This window comes from Pseudophryne corroboree, chromosome 6 (genome assembly GCF_028390025.1).
Source record: "Pseudophryne corroboree isolate aPseCor3 chromosome 6, aPseCor3.hap2, whole genome shotgun sequence".
Taxonomy (NCBI): domain Eukaryota; kingdom Metazoa; phylum Chordata; class Amphibia; order Anura; family Myobatrachidae; genus Pseudophryne; species Pseudophryne corroboree.
In genome coordinates this window covers 89,732,173-89,753,161 of record NC_086449.1, presented here as the reverse complement: position 1 = coordinate 89,753,161, position 20,989 = coordinate 89,732,173, and the positions used below count along the sequence as shown (strand labels likewise).

At 44.9% G+C, this 20,989-nt stretch overlaps 1 protein-coding gene across 8 annotated transcripts in view; it reads left to right on the top strand.

Annotated features, from left to right (window-relative positions):
- Positions 1-20,989, top strand: part of LOC134936441 (intercellular adhesion molecule 4-like) — a 68,346-nt gene that overhangs the window by 24,358 nt on the left and 22,999 nt on the right. For 3 of the 8 annotated variants that reach the window (XM_063931470.1, XM_063931469.1, XM_063931471.1), the window contains 2 exons: positions 12,547-12,816; positions 13,067-13,384. In XM_063931470.1, the coding sequence (XP_063787540.1) occupies positions 12,547-12,816; positions 13,067-13,384 (588 nt within the window). Of the gene's footprint in view, positions 1-12,546; positions 12,817-13,066; positions 13,385-16,715; positions 16,984-18,090; positions 19,670-20,989 lie in introns of those variants that run through there. The other 5 variants (XR_010180493.1, XR_010180494.1, XM_063931474.1 and 2 more) reach the window with 5 other exon arrangements.

Below are 20,989 nucleotides of genomic sequence, written 5' to 3'. Positions count from 1 at the left end.
AGCAAAGACCCATTTTGCTCACCCTGACACTTGACTGTTCACCCTTACTTAAAGTTTGCCTATCTTTACAATTGCTTTGATTAGTAGGTCACACAGTGTTCGGGATATGATATAGGCATGCTATTTACGCATGCTGGAGGCTCCGCCTCCCATTGTTTCATGTTTGTTAGTTTGATGTTTTTGTCTGTTTGTTTGTCTGTTTGTTCTGCCTGCTGGGATGATGTGTCTCGGTCCTCCATGGGTTGGCCCCTCCTTGCTCACTGGGACGGGGGGGGGGGGCACCGTTTCACCTATACGATTTTGATATTCTATTCTCCATCTGCGGGGGTAGGATAGCATGGCTGACCGTGCTGTTTCTCAACCCTCAACCCCGGTGATAGCCCCACTTTTGGATTTTAATATAGTTTATTGGAATGTGGAGGGTCTCAATAGTCCCATTAAACGCAAGAAGGTAGTCGCCCATCTCTCTCGCTTATCCCCTCAAGTCGTGTTCCTACAAGAAACACACTGGGTGCATAATTCCCCTATGTCATTGAGAGCCCCTTGGATTGGGGAATGTGTATCTGCTCCTTACACCAATAAAACCAGAGGTGTTGCCATTCTCTTTCATAGGAATCTTCAATTCTCAATCCTTAAAAGGTATATTGATCCCGAGGGCAGATTTATCCTCCTAGATGTCTCTATTGATAATGTGGTATATACCTTTTTGAATTTATATGCACCTACTGGATCTAACAATCTCTTTTTTGCAGATATCCTTCAGAGAGTTTTGTCCTGGGGCGGCCAAAACTTAATCCTAGGGGGAGATTTCAACACGGTCGTTGATCCATCCATGGATAGGTCGGGGGTGAGTACCAAAAGACCCGGGCCCTCTTCTACTCTTCTTTCCTCTCTTTGTTCTCAACTTACTCTACTAGACCCTTGGCGTATACATCATCCCCTTCAACGAGATTACTCTTTTTACTCACATCCACACTCTACTCACTCTCGCATCGACTATCTCTTTTTATCTAAACACCTTTTTTTTAAAGTCTCCCACACCTCAATTAAGGATATCATTATCTCTGACCACGCCCCCATAACCTTGTCCCTACATTTGGCCCTGCCCCAGAGTATATCTAAATGTTGGAGATTCCCAGCATATCTCATGCACTCTGAGGATTTCTTATTACATCTTAGACACACCTGGCATAATTATATTACTGATAACCTGGATCAAGAATCTAACACTCCACTTTTTTGGGGGGCCTCTAAGGCGGTCCTTCGAGCCCTATTTTATGTCCTATGTTAATTCTAAGCGTAAGAAATTCAACACAAAATTGCAGGAACTTAGTGCAGCTCTTACACTTGCTTATCGCACCTACAAACAAAGCGATAGCCCTACTCATAGAGAAACGTACCTCATGGCAAAACAAATTTATGATACCTTTCTCACTGAACAGGCCCAGATCAGCTACGACTACGGCAGGAATAGGTTTCATAGGTGGGGGAATAAGTCCGGTAAACTCTTGGCCAACTTGGTTAGGGGGCCCCGGAACAAAACGTGGGTTGATTCGTTGCACAGTTCTGGAGTTCTTTCTGATCCCACTGACATATGCTCGGCTTTTATGCGTTTCTATAAGTCCTTATATACTGCCGACATTGATAACGCGACTGATGGTCAATTATTCCTGGATGAGGCGCAGTTGCCGAGGCCGGTGTTGGAGGAGAGGGACTTGTTGGATGCTCCTATAACTGATGATGAGGTGCGGACCACCATTAAGTCCCTCCCCAATGGAAAGAGCCCTGGCCCTGACGGCTTTAGTGCCGAATTCTATAAGATGCTAGACGCTGATGTCCTCCCTATATTAACACGATTATATAATCATATCCTAACAACAGGAGAGACTCCCCTTCGTTTTAACGAAGCAAAGCTTATCGTGCTTGCGAAACCTGGTAAAGATCCTACCCAGGTAGGGTCATACCGCCCCATCTCACTCCTCAATCAGGACTTTAAATCTTGACTAAAATCATAGCTAATAGGCTGCAAGCCTGCCTACCCCGTCTTATCTCACCTGCGCAGATGGGATTTGTCAAGGGTAGACAATCCACACGGGGAGTACGGGCGGCCCTAACTGCGATATCTTACACCCGCTTTAGTCAGGCCAAAAATAACATCATTATAAATTTGGACGCGGAGAAGGCATTTGATAAAATTGCCTGGCCTCACCTGTCTCGAGTATTCGCCCACCAAGGTTTTGGCGCAGCGTTTTGTAACTTGGCACAGACCTTATATACTAACCCAGTGGCGCAGGTCTTAGTCAACAATGTGATATCTCCCTCCTTCACATTGGAAAGAGGCACTAGGCAAGGATGCCCTTTATCTCCCCTTCTTTTTGATTTAGCACTGGAACCCCTTATACGCCATATCCTGTTACACAAGAACTATAGGGGCATTGCTGTAGGCACACAGGAATTAAAAGTGGTGGCATTCGCGGATGACCTCCTCCTTTTTATGTCAGACCCTCACCACACGATCCCGCAGCTAATTGCCATGATTGATCGTTTTTCCTCTTTCGCAGGGTTTTCCATTAATTATGGTAAGTCGGAGGCGCTGGCCATGTATGGACAGGCGAGACTGGGTTGGGGGAACACCTTTCCCTTTAAATGGGCGAATACACATATTGTTTATCTAGGTGTTGCACTCCCTGCTCATCCCTGCCACCTATATAGGCTTAATATCACTCCGGTCCTACGTAGGATTAGAACCGAACTTGACCTTTGGCAATCCCTCCCTCTTAATTTACTGGGGAGATGCAACCTGTTTAAAATGGCCAGCTTTCCAAAGCTTCTTTATGTTTTACAGATGACCCCTTTATTACTGTCTAAGTCGGATTTATCTTCTCTGAATGCCTCTATCTCCAGATTCATCTGGGCTGGCAAACGCCTGTCACAACTGAGGGCCTGAGCTGACGGGAGGCAGCCTCAGTTGTAGGGGCTGAGATGTACCGGAACCTGGGAGGTTGTATCAGACCCCTGGACATGTAAGTAACATAAATAATAACTGCCCGAAGGCGTGACCACGACAACTTGGATAAAAGTCAATGATGTTTATTATGACAACTCCGCAACACAGCAGCAGTAAAAGAAAACGTAAAAGTCAGCAAAGAATAAATACAGTTCCTGGGTACTACAGGATGGCAGGAGCCACAGGGCACTGGTAGTGTGAGATAGTTCTTATGATCTTCTAGATGGAAAGTCCTTACCAGGCCCGACTGTAGCAATGGAGATAACCCAGGATTGTGCCAGCTGGTGTTCCAGGAAAAGCTGGGTTGCTGAAGATAAAACAGCTGCTGTGGATACTGGCTGGAACCAGACTGTTGTTAGCACGGAGTGGATACTGGCTGGAACCAGTTAAATAATAAATGAACTTGGGAGCGATGAAATATGAACTGAAATGTAGAACTTGAGAGCGGAGAAATAATAATACCGGTGGAGAGTGGTAAAGTGTAGAAAGGACACCGGCCCTTTAAGGGAAGCTGTACTCTGCTGGAAGCTGAGCTGGAAGCAGGTAATGTTGTAGCTGGAAACAGATGAATCCACAATGGATTGGAGAGTCAGGCTACACCGCAGGTGGAATGCTGGTGCGGGTCTCTATGGTGGAAGTCTTGAGACAGGAGCTGGAACCTGGAAGACAATCACAGGAGAGAGACAAACAGGAACTAGGTTTGACAACCAAAGCACTGACGCCTTCCTTGCTCAGGCACAGTGTATTTATACCTGCAGCAAGGAAGGGATTGGCTAGGCAATTATGCAGATTATCAATACTGAGAACAGATTGGTGGAAATGATCAGCTGACAGAATCCAAGATGGCTGCGCCCATGCAGACACTTGGAGGGAAGTTTGGTTTGTAATCCATGTGGTAATGAAAACAGTAATGGCGGCGCCGGCCACCGGAGACAGGAGGCGCCAGGCTAACAGATGCACATCCAACCACGCGGACACAGCGGAGGCCGCGGCTGACGTAATCGCCACTCAGACACTCTGCATGCAGAAGTTCAGGGACGGCGGCGGAGGCCGTGGGAGACGCCATGCCAGGTGTAATATGGCGTTTACTGTGACAGCGTCCCAGAGTGACAGGAGAGGATACAGGAATGTACACATCAGGATAACAGATGGGATCCGGTCCTGGAGCGCTGAGCCAGCCTTAGGAGGCATCTGATGGGTAAGAAATGGCGTCCAGATACCCGGATCGTGACAGCACCCCCCCCTTTAGGAGTGGCCCCAGGACACTTCTTTGGCTTTTGAGGAAACTTGGAATGGAATCTCCGGACCAAGGCAGGAGCATGGACATCAGAAGCATTGGTCCATGAACGTTCCTCAGGACCATAACCCTTCCAGTCAATAAGATATTGTAGTTGACCGTAACGGTGACGTGAGTCCAGGATCTTGGCCACTTCATACTCAACGCCTCGTTGAGTTTGGACTTTCGGAGTTGGAGGAAGTGAGGAATGAAACCGATTCAAGATCAGCGGTTTCAACAGGGAAACATGGAATGTCCTGGGTATTTTTAAGAAGGGAGGCAACTGGAGTCTGTAAGCAACAGGATTGATGACTTGTTCAATCTTGAAAGGACCGATATAGCGAGGTGCAAACTTCATACTGGGAACTCTTAACCTCAAATTCTTCGTGGATAACCATACCCGATCACCCACCTTGAGAGCAGGAACTGCTCGACGCTTCTTATCCGCAAACTTCTTGTACCTGAACGATGCCTTGAGCAGAGCTGATCGTACGCTCTTCCAGATATTGGCAAACTGATGCAAGGTGATATCCACTGCGGGAACAGAAGTTGCTGGAAGCGGTTGGAACTCAGGGACTTTAGGGTGGAATCCAAAGTTAGTGAAGAATGGTGTTGAAGCAGATGAAGAATGATACTGGTTGTTATGACAGAACTCGGCCCAGGGAAGTAATTGAACCCAGTCATCTTGAGAGGAGGACACATAGATGCGGAGGAAGGCCTCCAAGTCCTGATTCACCCTCTCGGTTTGACCATTGGTCTGAGGATGGTAAGCCGTGGAAAACTTTAGCTTGACTTGGAGGACTTGACATAAACTTCGCCAGAATTTGGCTGTGAATTGAACTCCTCGATCAGAGATAATTTCTTCAGGAAGACCGTGGAGTCGGAAGATCTCTTGTATGAATACTTGAGCCAACTTGGAAGCTGACGGAAGACCGGTGAGAGGAATGAAGTGTACCATCTTGGTAAACCGGTCAACTACCACCCAGATGGTATTGAACTTGTTGCACATGGGTAAGTCTGTAATGAAATCCATCGACAAGTGGGTCCATGGTCGACGGGGAACGGATAGTGGAACCAATTGCCCCGCAGGCGACTGGCGGGATACTTTATGTTGGGCACACTTTGGGCAAGATGCAATAAACTCCAAGACGTCCTTTTTCAGAGTTGGCCACCAATAGGACCTAGAGATAAACTCCAGGGTTTTTTGGATACCTGTATGTCCGGCAAAACGGGAAGCATGGGCCCAATGCATGAGCTTCTTCCTTAGCATCGGTTTCACAAAACTTTTCCCTGATGGGGGCGTAGAGTCCATCCCTACCGTGGAGAATGCCAACGGACTTATAATAGGATGCTTGTCTGAAGACTCTGACTCATTTTCTTGCTCCCATGAGCGGGAAAGGGCATCGGCCTTGCGATTCTGAGAGCCCGGACAGAACTGGAGTTTAAAGTCGAACCTGGAAAAGAAAAGTGCCCATCTCGCCTGACGAGGGTTGAGACATTGTGCGCCTTTCAAATACAGAAGGTTCTTGTGGTCTGTAAGGATGGTGATTGAATGAGAAGCTCCCTCCAACAGATATCTCCACTCCTCTAGAGCGAGCTTGATGGCTAGCAACTCCTGGTCGCCAATGGCATAGTTGCGCTCCGCTGGGGAGAACTTCCGTGAGAAGAAACTGCAAGGATGTAAATGGCCATCTTTAGCCCTCTGAGATAACACCGCTCCTACTCCAACGGAGGAGGCATCCACCTCTAGGATGAAAGGAGAGTCGATGTCAGGCTGTTTCAGGACAAGCGCAGAGATGAACCTCTGTTTTGCATGGCTTCTTCAGACCACTTGGACGGGTTAGCACCCTTCTTGGTGAAAGCAGTAATAGGCACCACAATGGTGGAAAAGTCTCGTATAAACTTTCGGTAATAATTGGCGAACCCTAAGAACCTCTGGACCCCTTTGAGGGTTAAGGGTACCGGCCAATTCTGAATTGCTTGTAGTTTCTCAGGATCCATCTCTAGTCCGGAACCGGACACAATGTACCCTAGAAACGGAATGGACTTGACTTCAAAGACGCATTTCTCTAATTTGCAATAGAGATGATTGACACGAAGACGGGACAGAACCTCCTTTACCCAAAAACGATGTTCCTCTAAATTGTTGGCAAAAATGAGGATATCATCTAGATAGACCACGACATGACGGTATAGAATGTCTCTGAAGATCTCATTGACGAAATGCTGGAAGACAGCTGGAGCATTGCTCAATCCGAAGGGCATGACGAGGTACTCATAATGTCCGTCACGGGTGTTAAATGCGGTCTTCCACTCGTCACCCTCACGGATCCGGATGAGATTGTATGCACCTCGCAAGTCCAGCTTTGTAAAGATGGTAGCTCCGCTAACTCTGTCAAAGAGCTCAGTAATCAGGGGTAAAGGATAACGGTTCTTGATGGTAATGTCGTTCAAACCTCTGTAGTCGATGCACGGCCGCAGACCACCATCTTTCTTTTTTACAAAAAAGAAGCCTGCGCCGGCTGGAGAAGAAGAAGGTCGAATGAACCCCTTTGCTAGTTTCTCTTTAATATATTCCTCCATAGAATGCGTCTCAGGCAGAGACAACGGATAAGTTCGGCCTCGAGGTGGAACCTTCCCTGGAACGAGATCAATCGGACAGTCCCATTCTCTATGAGGAGGAAGGATATCAGCAGAAGCTTTACTGAACACATCCGTGAAATCTTGATATGGAGGAGGTGGAACATCAGACGACCTGGGGGAGGAAGAACAGACAGGCAATACTTTAAACAAACATGTCTCAGCACAGGAGGGACCCCATGCCAGGATTTGCGTAGTCGTCCAATCAATTGTAGGATTGTGAAGACGGAGCCATGGAAGGCCCAGGACCACAGGATGTGTGGCTCTTGGAATCACTAAAAAAGAAATAAGTTCGGAATGAAGAACTCCCACTCTCAGACGAACTGGTAGAGTCCTTAAAGAAATAACTGCATCAAAAATTTTGCTGCCATCCACGGCAGTTAAAGAAATGGACGAAGGAAGTCTCTCGGTGGGTAGGGACCACCGTTTAACATAGGCTTCGGTAATAAAGTTCCCAGCTGCCCCGGAATCAAGGAGGGCAATGACGTTCCGATAACGTTGAGCAACTTGAAGCGAGACTGGGAGATTACAATCTTGAGAAGATGGAGAGGAGATCATTACTCCTAGCCGGCCCTCTCCTTGGCGAGCTAGGATTTGGAGTTTCCCGGACGTTTGGGACAGGCATTAATGGTGTGAGACGGAGCTGCACAATAGAAACAGAGAAACTCGGAGAGACGTCTTCGGCGCTCAGCAGGAGTTAAACGGGAACGGCCAAGTTGCATGGGCTCATCTTTAGATGGTGACAGTTGACGAGGAGGAGGAGCAGAAGATTTTGGAGCAGATGATCTTCCACGCTCAGTTGCTCTCTCTCTGAAACGTAAATCAACTTTCGTGCAGAGTGAGATTAGCTCATCTAACTTAGAAGGTAAGTCTCTGGTAGCTAACTCATCTTTAATACGCTCAGATAAGCCATGCCAGAATGCAGCATACAGGGCCTCGTCGTTCCATGCCAGTTCGGACGCCAGGATCTGGAACTGTATCAGATATTGTCCTACAGTACGTGACCCCTGGCGTAAACGGAGAATCTCGGATGAAGCTGAGGTTACCCGGCCTGGCTCGTCGAAGATGCGCCTGAATGTTGACACGAAGGCAGTGTAGGAAGATAGCAGGGTGTCGGACCTCTCCCATAACGGTGATGCCCAATCAAGGGCTGAGCCACTGAGAAGAGAAATAATGTAGGCAATTTTTGTACGGTCACTGGGAAAATTGCCAGGTTGTAGCTCAAACTGAATCTCACACTGGTTGAGAAATCCCCTGCAGAATCTTGGAGATCCGTCAAATTTTGCTGGCGTTGGAAGATGAAGACGTGGAGCAGAAATGGGTAAGGTGGGTGGGGTTATAGCTGGAGTCATTGTGGTTGACGCACCAGACGCGCCTGATCCACGGAGAGTTGTCTGAATCCCATCCAGCCGAGTAGAGAGATCCTGGAGACAGCGGATGATGTGGCCCTGTGCAGCCTCCTGATGTTCTAGTCGGGCTGCCAGTTCTTGCATCGGCCTGGCCGCTTGATCCTGGTCTCCGGCTGGATTCATTTGGTCAGTGCTTACTGTCACAACTGAGGGCCTGAGCTGACGGGAGGCAGCCTCAGTTGTAGGGGCTGAGATGTACCGGAACCTGGGAGGTTGTATCAGACCCCTGGACATGTAAGTAACATAAATAATAACTGCCCGAAGGCGTGACCACGACAACTTGGATAAAAGTCAATGATGTTTATTATGACAACTCCGCAACACAGCAGCAGTAAAAGAAAACGTAAAAGTCAGCAAAGAATAAATACAGTTCCTGGGTACTACAGGATGGCAGGAGCCACAGGGCACTGGTAGTGTGAGATAGTTCTTATGATCTTCTAGATGGAAAGTCCTTACCAGGCCCGACTGTAGCAATGGAGATAACCCAGGATTGTGCCAGCTGGTGTTCCAGGAAAAGCTGGGTTGCTGAAGATAAAACAGCTGCTGTGGATACTGGCTGGAACCAGACTGTTGTTAGCACGGAGTGGATACTGGCTGGAACCAGTTAAATAATAAATGAACTTGGGAGCGATGAAATATGAACTGAAATGTAGAACTTGAGAGCGGAGTAATAATAATACCGGTGGAGAGTGGTAAAGTGTAGAAAGGACACCGGCCCTTTAAGGGAAGCTGTACTCTGCTGGAAGCTGAGCTGGAAGCAGGTAATGTTGTAGCTGGAAACAGATGAATCCACAATGGATTGGAGAGTCAGGCTACACCGCAGGTGGAATGCTGGTGCGGGTCTCTATGGTGGAAGTCTTGAGACAGGAGCTGGAACCTGGAAGACAATCACAGGAGAGAGACAAACAGGAACTAGGTTTGACAACCAAAGCACTGACGCCTTCCTTGCTCAGGCACAGTGTATTTATACCTGCAGCAAGGAAGGGATTGGCTAGGCAATTATGCAGATTATCAATACTGAGAACAGATTGGTGGAAATGATCAGCTGACAGAATCCAAGATGGCTGCGCCCATGCAGACACTTGGAGGGAAGTTTGGTTTGTAATCCATGTGGTAATGAAAACAGTAATGGCGGCGCCGGCCACCGGAGACAGGAGGCGCCAGGCTAACAGATGCACATCCAACCACGCGGACACAGCGGAGGCCGCGGCTGACGTAATCGCCACTCAGACACTCTGCATGCAGAAGTTCAGGGACGGCGGCGGAGGCCGCGGGAGACGCCATGCCAGGTGTAATATGGCGTTTACTGTGACAGCGTCCCAGAGTGACAGGAGAGGATACAGGAATGTACACATCAGGATAACAGATGGGATCCGGTCCTGGAGCGCTGAGCCAGCCTTAGGAGGCATCTGATGGGTAAGAAATGGCGTCCAGATACCCGGATCGTGACAACGCCCAAGGATTAGCATGAAAAAATTATCCCAGACGGTACCTAGAGGTGGAATTAACCTACCTGATATTAAACAGTACAATCTTGCGTGCCTCCTCCGCATTGCTATGGATTGGCTTGGAGACAATAATTATTACACGGATTCCAGTCTAGATTCTCAGCTTTGCGCTCCCTTGTCCCTCAGTTATCTTCTCCATGCCAGACCCTCCAAATTGGCCTTATATGTTACCACTAATTTGTTGCTACTTCCCATAATACAGACGTGGAAAATGGCGAGGAAATCTCTCAAACTTCAATATCTCTATTCACTTTCACTGCCCTTTATCGGTAACCAGGAGTTTCAGAAGGGAGGGGCTCTACAGCCCTTCACTGCCTGGCATTCTCTTGGTATCCGCAACCTGCGCAGCTTGCTTAACTCCTCTCGCATCCCGTTGTCTTTTGCGGAGGCAAGGGAGAAATACGGTTTGCCTCCTCACCACGAGTTTGCCTATTTCCAAGCAATGCACTATCTTAAAACTGTATTATCGAAATTGACAGGTGTCGACTTTCTTAACTCTCTAGACACACTTCTCCAATCAGCCTGCTACTCTATCTCAACCATTTATACACGTATTCGTCTTGAACTTATCCCAGACACAGACCTTCCAGAGCTGTCCCAATGGTCCTCCCACATCTCAACGGTCACCCCTGACTCCCTCTTAAGTCACTTTCAACTGACCCTAAAGCTTATTCCTGCAAGCTCCTACCAAGAAATGGCCTATAAAATGCTCCATAGGGCATATATCTCACCTAAACGCCGATTTTTAATGGGCATTTCAGAAGACACTAAATGCAGTAAATGCTTAATGGATGAGGCCGATCTCTTCCATTGCTTCTGGGACTGCGCTTTGGTGTCATGGTTTTGGCATAAGGTACATCATTATGGAACTACGTCCTTAGGCATATCCTTTAGTTGCACTATTTCCTGGTCATTGTTTGTATGTTTGACTGACCAGCCAGACATCCCTAGGTCTAACAAAAAACTGCTTATGATATTATCAGCGGCTGGCAGGAAAGCAATCTTACAACAGTGGATCCACAACATACCTCCCAATCTCTCGATGGTGACCTCTAGACTATTTTTTTTATTCACCATGGACTGGCTGGAGGCCTCTATCCATAAGGAAAGGCTCACCCCTGCCTTGTTCCAGTGTTGGGACACCTACATTTTGACACTTCCCCTACATACTAAACAAGCCATTGAAAAATGCTTTCAATCTACCTCATGGTATCTCCTCCACACTATAGACCACCCTAACCCCTTGAACATTTGATTACTTACCCTCTTCCTTTTCTCTGGATCCCTCCTCCACTCCTTTCTATATTCTGTTGTCTACCGGGTTGATTGGAAATATGGACCCCCGATTTGGGAGATTGTTCTGTGGATGGATCGACGGCTCGTGTCCCACGGCAGGCATTACATGTTATTTTCTTTTCTTATGCTTTAGGTATTATGTTTATGTTTAGGGATTTCTAAGGTAATATGCCTTTGCTGGTGGAGAACCAATATTTGATCTATCCCTTTTTATCTTTAGTTTTCTCCGCTTTGGTAATTAAAACATATTATAAATTCCCTGATTTCACTAGTTATATACACGTTCCCTTTCTTGGAAGGGTATAAAGGTTTTATGTGAGGAAAAGTTTGAAAATATGTTTTGATCTCTACCTGATATGATATGAGACTGAATAATCTGTGACTTCCTGTCTCTTGTCAGGATGACTCTATATATTGCATATTATGTTATACAATGCTAACTGTATATTCTATGTCTCGAAATGTTGCATCTCTACTTTGTACGGTGTGAGATTATAATAAAAATAGTTTGAAAAAAAAAAAGAAAGCCAGCTGTTGAAAGTGAAACCAAAGTACTGTAAATCTGGTTTCTCACTGCCCAGGTACACAGCATTGAGAGGGTTATGGAAACAGTAGGGGCTGCAGCTGTGAGGGGGCTATATCTGCCCCTCTCACACATACTGTGTTGTTCATTTCTGAGGGAACAGCCAAGAGCTGGAAATGCACCATATATCTTACATTGTGAAATCCCTCCACACAGAAGGCTTGCCTGCTGTTGAGTAAATTAGGTTTTCTGAAATTATTTTCCCTTTTGTTTTATTTGCAATTGTATGTGTGCAGTGTGTACTTTTAAATATTTCTCATATTTTTTGTAACTCTTTTTTTGCAACTAAAGCTCTGAAGATATTCTTGAAATTAAACATCTAATTTTTAGTTCTGGTCTGTGTTCTTATGCCCAAAGGCCTCATGGTCCATGCTATCATTTTGTGACATATTAATAATTGTGTGTGTAGGCCGAAGCGAAGACGGCCTTGCGTTTAGTCGCTAAACCTTCTTGCTGGTGGCAGTTTTGGGTTATAAAGTAATCCAGTAGTCATGCACAGCGATTCTCGGATTGGCGTATCTGGAGAATCGGACGGTGGTCGTGACATTGTCCATAGCAAATCAATCAGATTCTAGCTATTATCTTCTGGAAGGTGCTAGATAAATGATAAGTAGAATCTGATTGGTTGCTATGGGAAACATCTCCACTTCTATAAATCTGCACTTTAGTAAATATACCCCCACAAAGACATCCTGATGGATGTATGACAGAACTCGGTAATAAGTGATTGCTCAGACATGCATGGGGCTATAATCAGAATTTTTTCACATGTAAAAAAACCCAAAAAAACAAATAAACAAAAAACCCTGTTCTGTCTTGCTTTGCAGGAAGGTCCCAGGATCAGTGTGAAGTGAAACTTCTGACTAAAGACTCTACAGTGTCTGTACCATTTGGAGGGCACTTCACGGTAAACTGCTCTTACACCTGTGACAAGCCTGTGCTGAAAACCAGATTATTAAAGAGCAATGAAACAAATGGGCCAAACTGGGTGTCCTATCGAGTCCTAGTGGATGACTGGGAGAAATCGGGAGCAGCCTGCATTCATACAGACTATGATGGAGAAATAAAGATATCCAATATCACAATCATGGCTTATGGTACGTACTTCACAACGTGTATATTTCTGAAGCAGCCCTTGTGGGTGTTTTAATTTAAAAAGCCAATGAAGCTGAATGGCTCCTGTGACACACCCAGCTGGGTTATACATGGTTTTCATGTCACAAGCTGTTATCTGGATAAAACTCCATCTCTTCATATGTCAAAAAACAAACCAGGTCGTCATAGTAAAGTTGTATAATAATTTCATTATAGAGTGTGTGACCTCACTTGCTGTATCTTTTGTTCCAGCTCTGCCCAGTAATGTGACAATAGACCTGCAGAGGGAGCTAGAGGAGGGCACAGCGCACAGTATCACCTGCACTGCTTATGATGTGGCTCCTGTCAGCTTTCTTACTATATCGGTGACCAGAGGAGGGGATGAGATCTACAGTAAGGCCATCGATGGAGATCTCACAAAGGGTCCCACGACTGTCACAGAGATATATAACTTCACCGCTAGTCGTAGTGACAATCAGAAAGACTTCACCTGTCAGGCTACCTTACAACTCGGGACAGTCCCCAACACCACAGTGCAGTCACCCAGCATCAATGTGAGGATCATCAAAGGTGAGCTGGATCATGATTCATTGTTATTGTTATTATCTAGTATTATCATCTTCTAGGTCTGGAGTCAATAGAAGATAAGTGACAATTATGTCTGTCAGTAAAAACAAAACATACAGAAATCTGTAAATATATGTGTGACAAGAATCACAAAGATCTAAAATCCTAAATAAGTTCAATTTCAACCACAGGCTGTTACACAAGCAGGTGCAGGATTCATGGGTCACGTACAGCAAATCAGGATTCTCAGAATCTTCAAAATGCACAATCACAAGCTCCAGTGGACCCTAAGGTCCAGGACCCCTAACAGTAGCCCCCATCTGGGCAGCTTGTCCACCATCAGGAGCATTGCTTCTTGTGTCTGAAACCTGTTTAGCACAAACTGACAGATGCCTGCAATCAACTGATTTTCAACCCTGGCCAACAGCAACACATGGCCTGGATTCTCTTCAGCCACAAACTTGCAGTTTTACACCCCTGTCAGATGTGTGCTGTCTTTGTCACACCAATCTGTATATATATATATATATATATATATATATATATATATACTGCTCAAAAAAATAAAGGGAACACTAAAATAACACATTCTAGATCTGAATGAATGACATATTCTTGTTAAATACTTTGTTCTTTACATAGTTGAATGTGCTGACAACAAAATCACACAAAAATTATCAATGGAAATCAAATTTATTAACCCATTGAGGTCTGGATTTGGAGTCACACTCAAAATTAAAGTGGAAAAACACACTACAGGCTGATCCAACTTTGATGTAATGTCCTTAAAACAAGTCAAAATGGGGCTCAGAAGTGTGTGTGGCCTCCACGTGCCTGTATGACCTCCCTACAATGCCTGGGCATGCTCCTGATGAGGTGGCGGATGGTCTCCTGAGGAATCTCCTCCCAGACCTGGACCAAAGCATCCGCCAACTCCTGGACAGTCTGTGGTGCAACGTGGCGTTGGTGGATGGAGAAAGATATGATGTCCCAGATGTGCTCAATTGGATTCAGGTCTGGGGAATGGGCGGGCCAGTCTATAGCATCAATGCCTTCGTCTTGCAGGAACTGCTGACACACTCCAGCCACATGAGGTCTAGCATTGTCTTGCATTAGGAGGAACCCAGGGCCAACCGCACCAGCATATGGTCTCACAAGGGGTCTGAGGATCTCCTCTCGGTACCTAATGGCAGTCAGGCTACCTCTGGCGAGCACATGGAGGGCTGTGCGGCCCCCAAAGAAATGCCACCCCACACCATTATCGACCCACTGCCAAACCTGTCATGCTGGAGTATGTTGAAGGCAGCAGAACGTTCTCCTTGGCGTCTCCAGACTCTGTCACGTCTGTCACATGCGCTCAGTGAGAACCTGCTTTCATCTGTGAAGAGCACAGGGCGCCAGTGGCGAATTTGCCAATCTTGGTGTTCTCTGGTAAATGCCAAACGTCCTGCACGGTGTTGGGCTGTAAGCACAAGTCCCACCTGTGGACGTCGGGCCCTCATACCATCCTCATGGAGTCTGTTTCTGATCGTTTGAGTAGACACATGCACATTTGTGGCTTGCTGGAGGTCATTTTGCAGGGCTCTGGCAGTGCTCCTCCTGTTCCTCCTGATGTACTAGCCTGTCTCCTGGTAGCGCCTCCAGGCTCTGTACACTACGCTGACAGACACAGCAAACCTTCTTGCCACAGCTCGCATTAATGTGCCATCCTGGATGAGCTGCACTACCTGAGCCACTTGTGTGGGTTGTAGACTCCGTCTCATGCTACCACTAGAGTGAAAGCACTGCCAGCTTTCAAAAGTGACCAAATCATCAGCCAGAAAGCATAGGAGCTGAGAAGTGGTCTGTGGTCACCACCTGCAGAACAACTCCTTTATTGGGGGTGTCTTGCTAATTGCCTATAATTTCCACCTGTTGTCTATTCCATTTGCACAACAGCATGTGAAATTGATTGTCAATCAGTGTTGCTTCCTAAGTGGACAATTTGATGTCACAGAAGTGTGATTGACTTGGAGTTACATTGTGTTGTTTAAGTGTTCCCTTTATTTTTTTGAGCAGTGTATATATATATATATATATATATATATATATATATATATAAAAATGCTCTCTTTATTAGGTTTATCAAGACAGAGAAAATTATAAGCATATGGGAATATATGGTACGGATAATCACAATAGCATGGTAGCAGGTACATAATACAACAGTATAAATTTACAGTGCAAAATCATTTAAAGTTTCATATATCTGGAGTCTATTGTGATGAAAAAGATACAACTACAGTATATCAAAGTAGTTGTATCTTTTTCATGCGTCGGACCATTTTTGCTGGATTTAGACTTGGCTCTTATTCATCGTCCAGCTTTGGATTTGGATTTGCCAAATCACCGTGACTGGCTTTGGATTTGGATATTTGTTTTCAAAAATTTACAAAAAAAGCTAAAATCACATAATTTGGGCATCTTTTTTTGTTCCTATAGTATTATTAACCTCAATAACATTAATTTCCAGTTATTTCCAGTCAATTTTGACCACCTCACAGCTCATAATATTGTTTTCAAAAATATTGGCCAAAGGTTGCAGTGAGCTGGCTGGCTACTAAGTGGCAGAGCAGCGGCACAAATACACAGCAGTTTACAGCACATCTATGAAAGATTAGCACACACTGCATGGATCTCAGCGCTTATAGATGCACGTGATCAAAGTGCACTTGAGTAAAGCGCACCAACCAGTACAAAATCAATACATACATATATATATATATATATATATATATATACTCTATTTTTAAACTTGCAGCTCGGTTTGAACTGCACAGATCACAGGGCTTATAGTAACATAGAATGAGATGGCAGATAAGAACCACTTGACCCATCTAGTCTGTCCCTATTTTTTACCATAGTCTTACCTCAAACCTTATTGATCCTTATTTCTTTGTAAGGATATCCTTAATGTCTATCCCATGTATGCTTAAATTGCTCTACTGTCTTAGCCTCTACCACCTCTGATGGAAGGCTATTCTACTTGTCCACTACTCTTTCTGTGAAGTAATTTTTCCTCAAATTTCCCCTGAACCTTCATCCATCCAGTCTCGGTGCATGTCCTTGTGAGCTAATATTTCTCTTCATTTGAAGAATGTTTCCCTCCTGGTCTTTGTTAAAATCCTTGATATATTTGAAAGCTTCTATAATGTTCCCTCTTTCCCTTCTCTGCTCCAAACTACACATATTAAGATTTTTTTGTCTTTCTGGGTATGTTTTGTGACGTACGCCATGCACTATTTGAATTGCCCTTCTTTGTACACTCTCTAATGTATTAATTTCATTCTTCTAGATGAGGCCGTACCAATGACCTACTGTATACAGTGACATTATTACTTCTTTCATTCTGCTGTGGATTCCTCTCCCTATGCCACTAAGCATCTGACTAGCCTTCCTCATTACTTTGTTACATTGCTTATCTGCCTTTAAGTCACCTGAAATAGTAACCCTATCCGTTTGATAGATAGACAGTGTCTAGTTAGACAGTCAATAGATAGACACCACATATTGGCCCTCATTCCGAGTTGATCGGTCGCAAGGCGAATTTAGCAGAGTTACACACGCTAAGCCGCCGCCTACTGGGAGTGAATCTTAGCTTCTTAAAATTGCGACCGATGTATTCGCAATATTGCGATTACTAACTACTTAGCAGTTTCAGAGTAGCTCCAGACTTACTCTGCCTGTGCGATCATTTCAGTGCTTGTCGTTCCTGGTTGACGTCACAAACACACCCAGCGTTCGCCCAGGCACTCCCACCGTTTCCCCGGCCACTCCTGCGTTTTTTCCGGAAACGGTAGCGTTTTCAGCCACACGCCCCTGAAACGCCGTGTTTCCGCCCAGTAACACCCATTGCCTGTCAATCACATTACGATCGCCGGAGCGAAGAAAAAGCCGTGAGTAAAAATACTTTCTTCATAGTAAAGTTACTTGGCGCAGTCGCAGTGCGAACTTTGCGCATGCGTACTAAGCGGATTTTCACTGCGATGCGATGAAAAAGAACGAGCGAACAACTCGGAATGAGGGCCATTAGACAGACATTAGGTCGACAGGGTCAAAAAGTCGACATGATCAAAAGGTCGACAGGGTCAAAAGGTCGACATGAAAATGGTTGACATAAAAAAGATAGACAAATGTTTTTTTTTAAATGTAACATGTTTTTGGATTATTTCATACTTTCTCTATCCATGTCGGCATAGAGTTGGTTATAAACCTTGTGGCGAGCGCAGCGAGCCACCGTGCCCGAAGCGTGGTGAGCAAAGCGAGCCCCGCGAGGGTATGCCTTTCTATAATTGGGGGTCCCAGATGACAAAACTATCCACACAAACCACAAAAATGCAAAAAACATGGTGTCTACCTTTTTCATGTCGACCTTTTGACCCTGTCGACCTTTTGACATGTCGACCTTTTGACTTGTCGACCTTTTCCATGTCGTCCTTTTGACCCTGTCGACCGTTTGACCCTGTCGACCTAATGTCCATCTAACATATGGTGTCTATCTAGTACAGCATAGGACGCCAGGCCTATTAGGACGCTGCAGTGGCTAGTATATGAAGTGGCTAGTTATTAAGTGGCAGCTAATATCAATAGCAGTGTTATACCTGTGTTTCACTGGTTGCATCTTCAGCTGATACTTGGAATTGACTCCTGTCTCTCCTTTTCACCAACAGGTAACTAATGCAGAGGGCTGACCACTGTTTCTAGCTAAAGCATATATGGTAACTAATGCAGAGGGCTGACCACTGTTTCTAGCTAAAGCATATATGGTAACTAATGCAGAGGGCTGACCACTGTTTCTAGCTAAAGCATATATGGTAACTAATGCAGAGGGCTGACCACTGTTTCTAGCTAAAGCATATATGGTAACTAATGCAGAGGGCTGACCACTGTTTCTAGCTAAAGCATATAAGGTAACTAATGCAGAGGGCTGACCACTGTTTCTAGCTAAAGCATATATGGTAACTAATGCAGAGGGCTGACCACTGTTTCTAGCTAAAGGATATATTTGGTAAATTGTTAAGTGGATTAATATCTGTAGTCAGCAAAAACTGTGATGGACTGGGTTTAGTGATCTCACATTTGGTAGTTGATTTACACCTTTTGGAGGAGGGTTGCTGTGTGGGGGAGGGGGTTGTAATCACAAGGTGCTTGTGTTTGGAGACTTACTTAACCAGTACAGCATAGGACGCCAGGCCTATTAGGACGCTGCAGTGGCTAGTGTATGAAGTGGCTAGTTATTAAGTGGCAGCTAATATCAATAGCAGTGTTATACCTGTGTTAACCCGAAGGAAAACAGAAGGCAAACAAACTAATATGATAACAAACGACTGCATTACAACCTAAATACTCTGGAACTTTATGTGGCCTCTCCTCACCTCAAACATGAGAACACCAAGACCAGGCTTACCACCTCTCTGGCTGAGAACATCAAGTCTGCCCCTGGGCCTAACCATCAAGATGAACAGGGAACTGTGGGGGAAGAGGACCAGGATCAGCAGGGACATCACCATTGCGTCTGAGTATGCCCCCCACATTCTCCTTCCCACCCGTACTAAGATCTGATCAAAATGTTATCCCACTCCTACTTCTGCCACTAGTTACCTGCTATTGTGTTTTTGTTTTGTTTTTTTGTTTTTCTTTCCTCTTCATTGCTCGCTTCCACCCCACCATGTGTTTTCCTGTAATGTTTACCTCCACTGATTGCACACCTTTCCATTGTGCCCTACATGCAGGGTACATCATACAACTACATAAGCATCAGTTTTCCAATATATGAACTTGGCCTTGTATGGCTCACCTCCCACAGTGTAACCTTCAAAGTGCGCCCAACATGGCTGCCCCATATGGTACACTTGTGGATGGGATGAAAAATACATGGACCTTGTGGTTTTGTTGGAACCCTACTCTAAACTGTAGGACTCTGAAATCACCCCCATTTTGTGTCATCTCTTCTAGGGGTAGACTATTCCACCCTGGGTAATCCTACGCGGAGCGCCCAAGATGGCTGCTGCACTTGGTACCTATGAGGGTGGAATACACAACCCTTGGAAGTCATTACCCAAAATACCTGCACCAATCCTGCGTTATGCTTTCTGTGGGCTTAAGGTTTTTCTTTTATGTCTGTGTTGCTTGTCTATTGTTGTATTACTCAAATCCTCTGTATCATGTGTACTGTTTTTGATGTCTGTAAAGCGCCTTGAGTCCTGTTGGAGAAAGAGCGCTATATAAATAAAATTATTATTATTATTATTATTGACTGTCTAACTAGACACTATCTATCTTTCATACCGGAACCAATAGTGACACCTAGATCCTTTTCCTCCTCAGTAGTTTCCAGTATGGTGCCATTAATACTATATTTAGCTTTTAGATTTCTGAGAACCAAGGGCCTAATTCTGAGTTGATCGCAGCAGCAAATTTGTTAGCAGTTGGGCAAAACCATATGTACTGCAGGGCGGCAGATATAACATGTGCAGAGGGAGTTAGATTTGGGTGGGGTGTATTCAAACTGAAATCTAAATTGCAGTGTAAAAATAAAGCAACCGGTATTTACCCTGCACAGAAACAAAATAACCCACCCAAATCTAACTCTCTCTGCAAATGTTATATCTGCCCCCCCCTGCAGTGCACATGGTTTTGCCCAATTGCTAACAAACTTGCTGCTGCGATCAACTCAGAATTACCCCACAAGTCCGTGATTTAGCATTTTTTGGCATTAAACCTTAATTTCTATGCTGTTGACCATTTCTCTAGTCTATCTAGATACTCAATCATTTGTTTTACCACTCCTGGTATGTCTACCCTGTTGCATTCCTTTGTGTCTTCTGCAAAAAGGCATACTTTCCCTTTAATGCTATTTGCAATGTCACCAATAAAGATATTAGAAAGCACTGGTCGAAGTACAGATCCCTGGGGTACTCCACTGGTAACATTTCCCTCCTGTGAATGCACTCCATTTACTATAACTCTGTTTTCTATCCTGCTACCAAGATCTTATCCATTCAACCATTTTAGTATCCAATCCCAAGCTTTTGAGTTTATTTAGCAGTCTGGGATGTGGGGCATTGTCAAAAGCATTACTAAAGTCTAGATAAGGTATATCTACGGCTCTGCCTTTAGCTATTACTTTAGTCACACAGTTAAATGCTGTTTGGGACCCTGTAAATTGCTGGATTTGAGATAATCTCCAACTCTTTATTTTAAGAGTGTTTGCATCAGTTTTCCTACTACTGATGTAAGGCTCACTGGTTGGTAGTTGCTTGCCTCTTCCTTGTTTCCACTTTTGTGCAGTGGGACTACGGTCGCTCTTTTCCAGTCCTCTGGAATTACTCCTGTAGCTAGTATCGGTTGAGTAATTCTGTTAATGGTGCTACCAGCACCCCTTTAAGCTTTTTTAGTATCCTTGAATGTATCTCATCTGGCCCCATTGATTTATCCACTTTCAGTTTGAGAGTTCTGTTAGGACCTTCTCCTCTGTTAATGTACTTGTTTCATTTTTCTGAATATTCCAACCAGTACAAACAATAGATATATATTTTATTTTTTATTTTTCTATTTTTAAAACTTGCA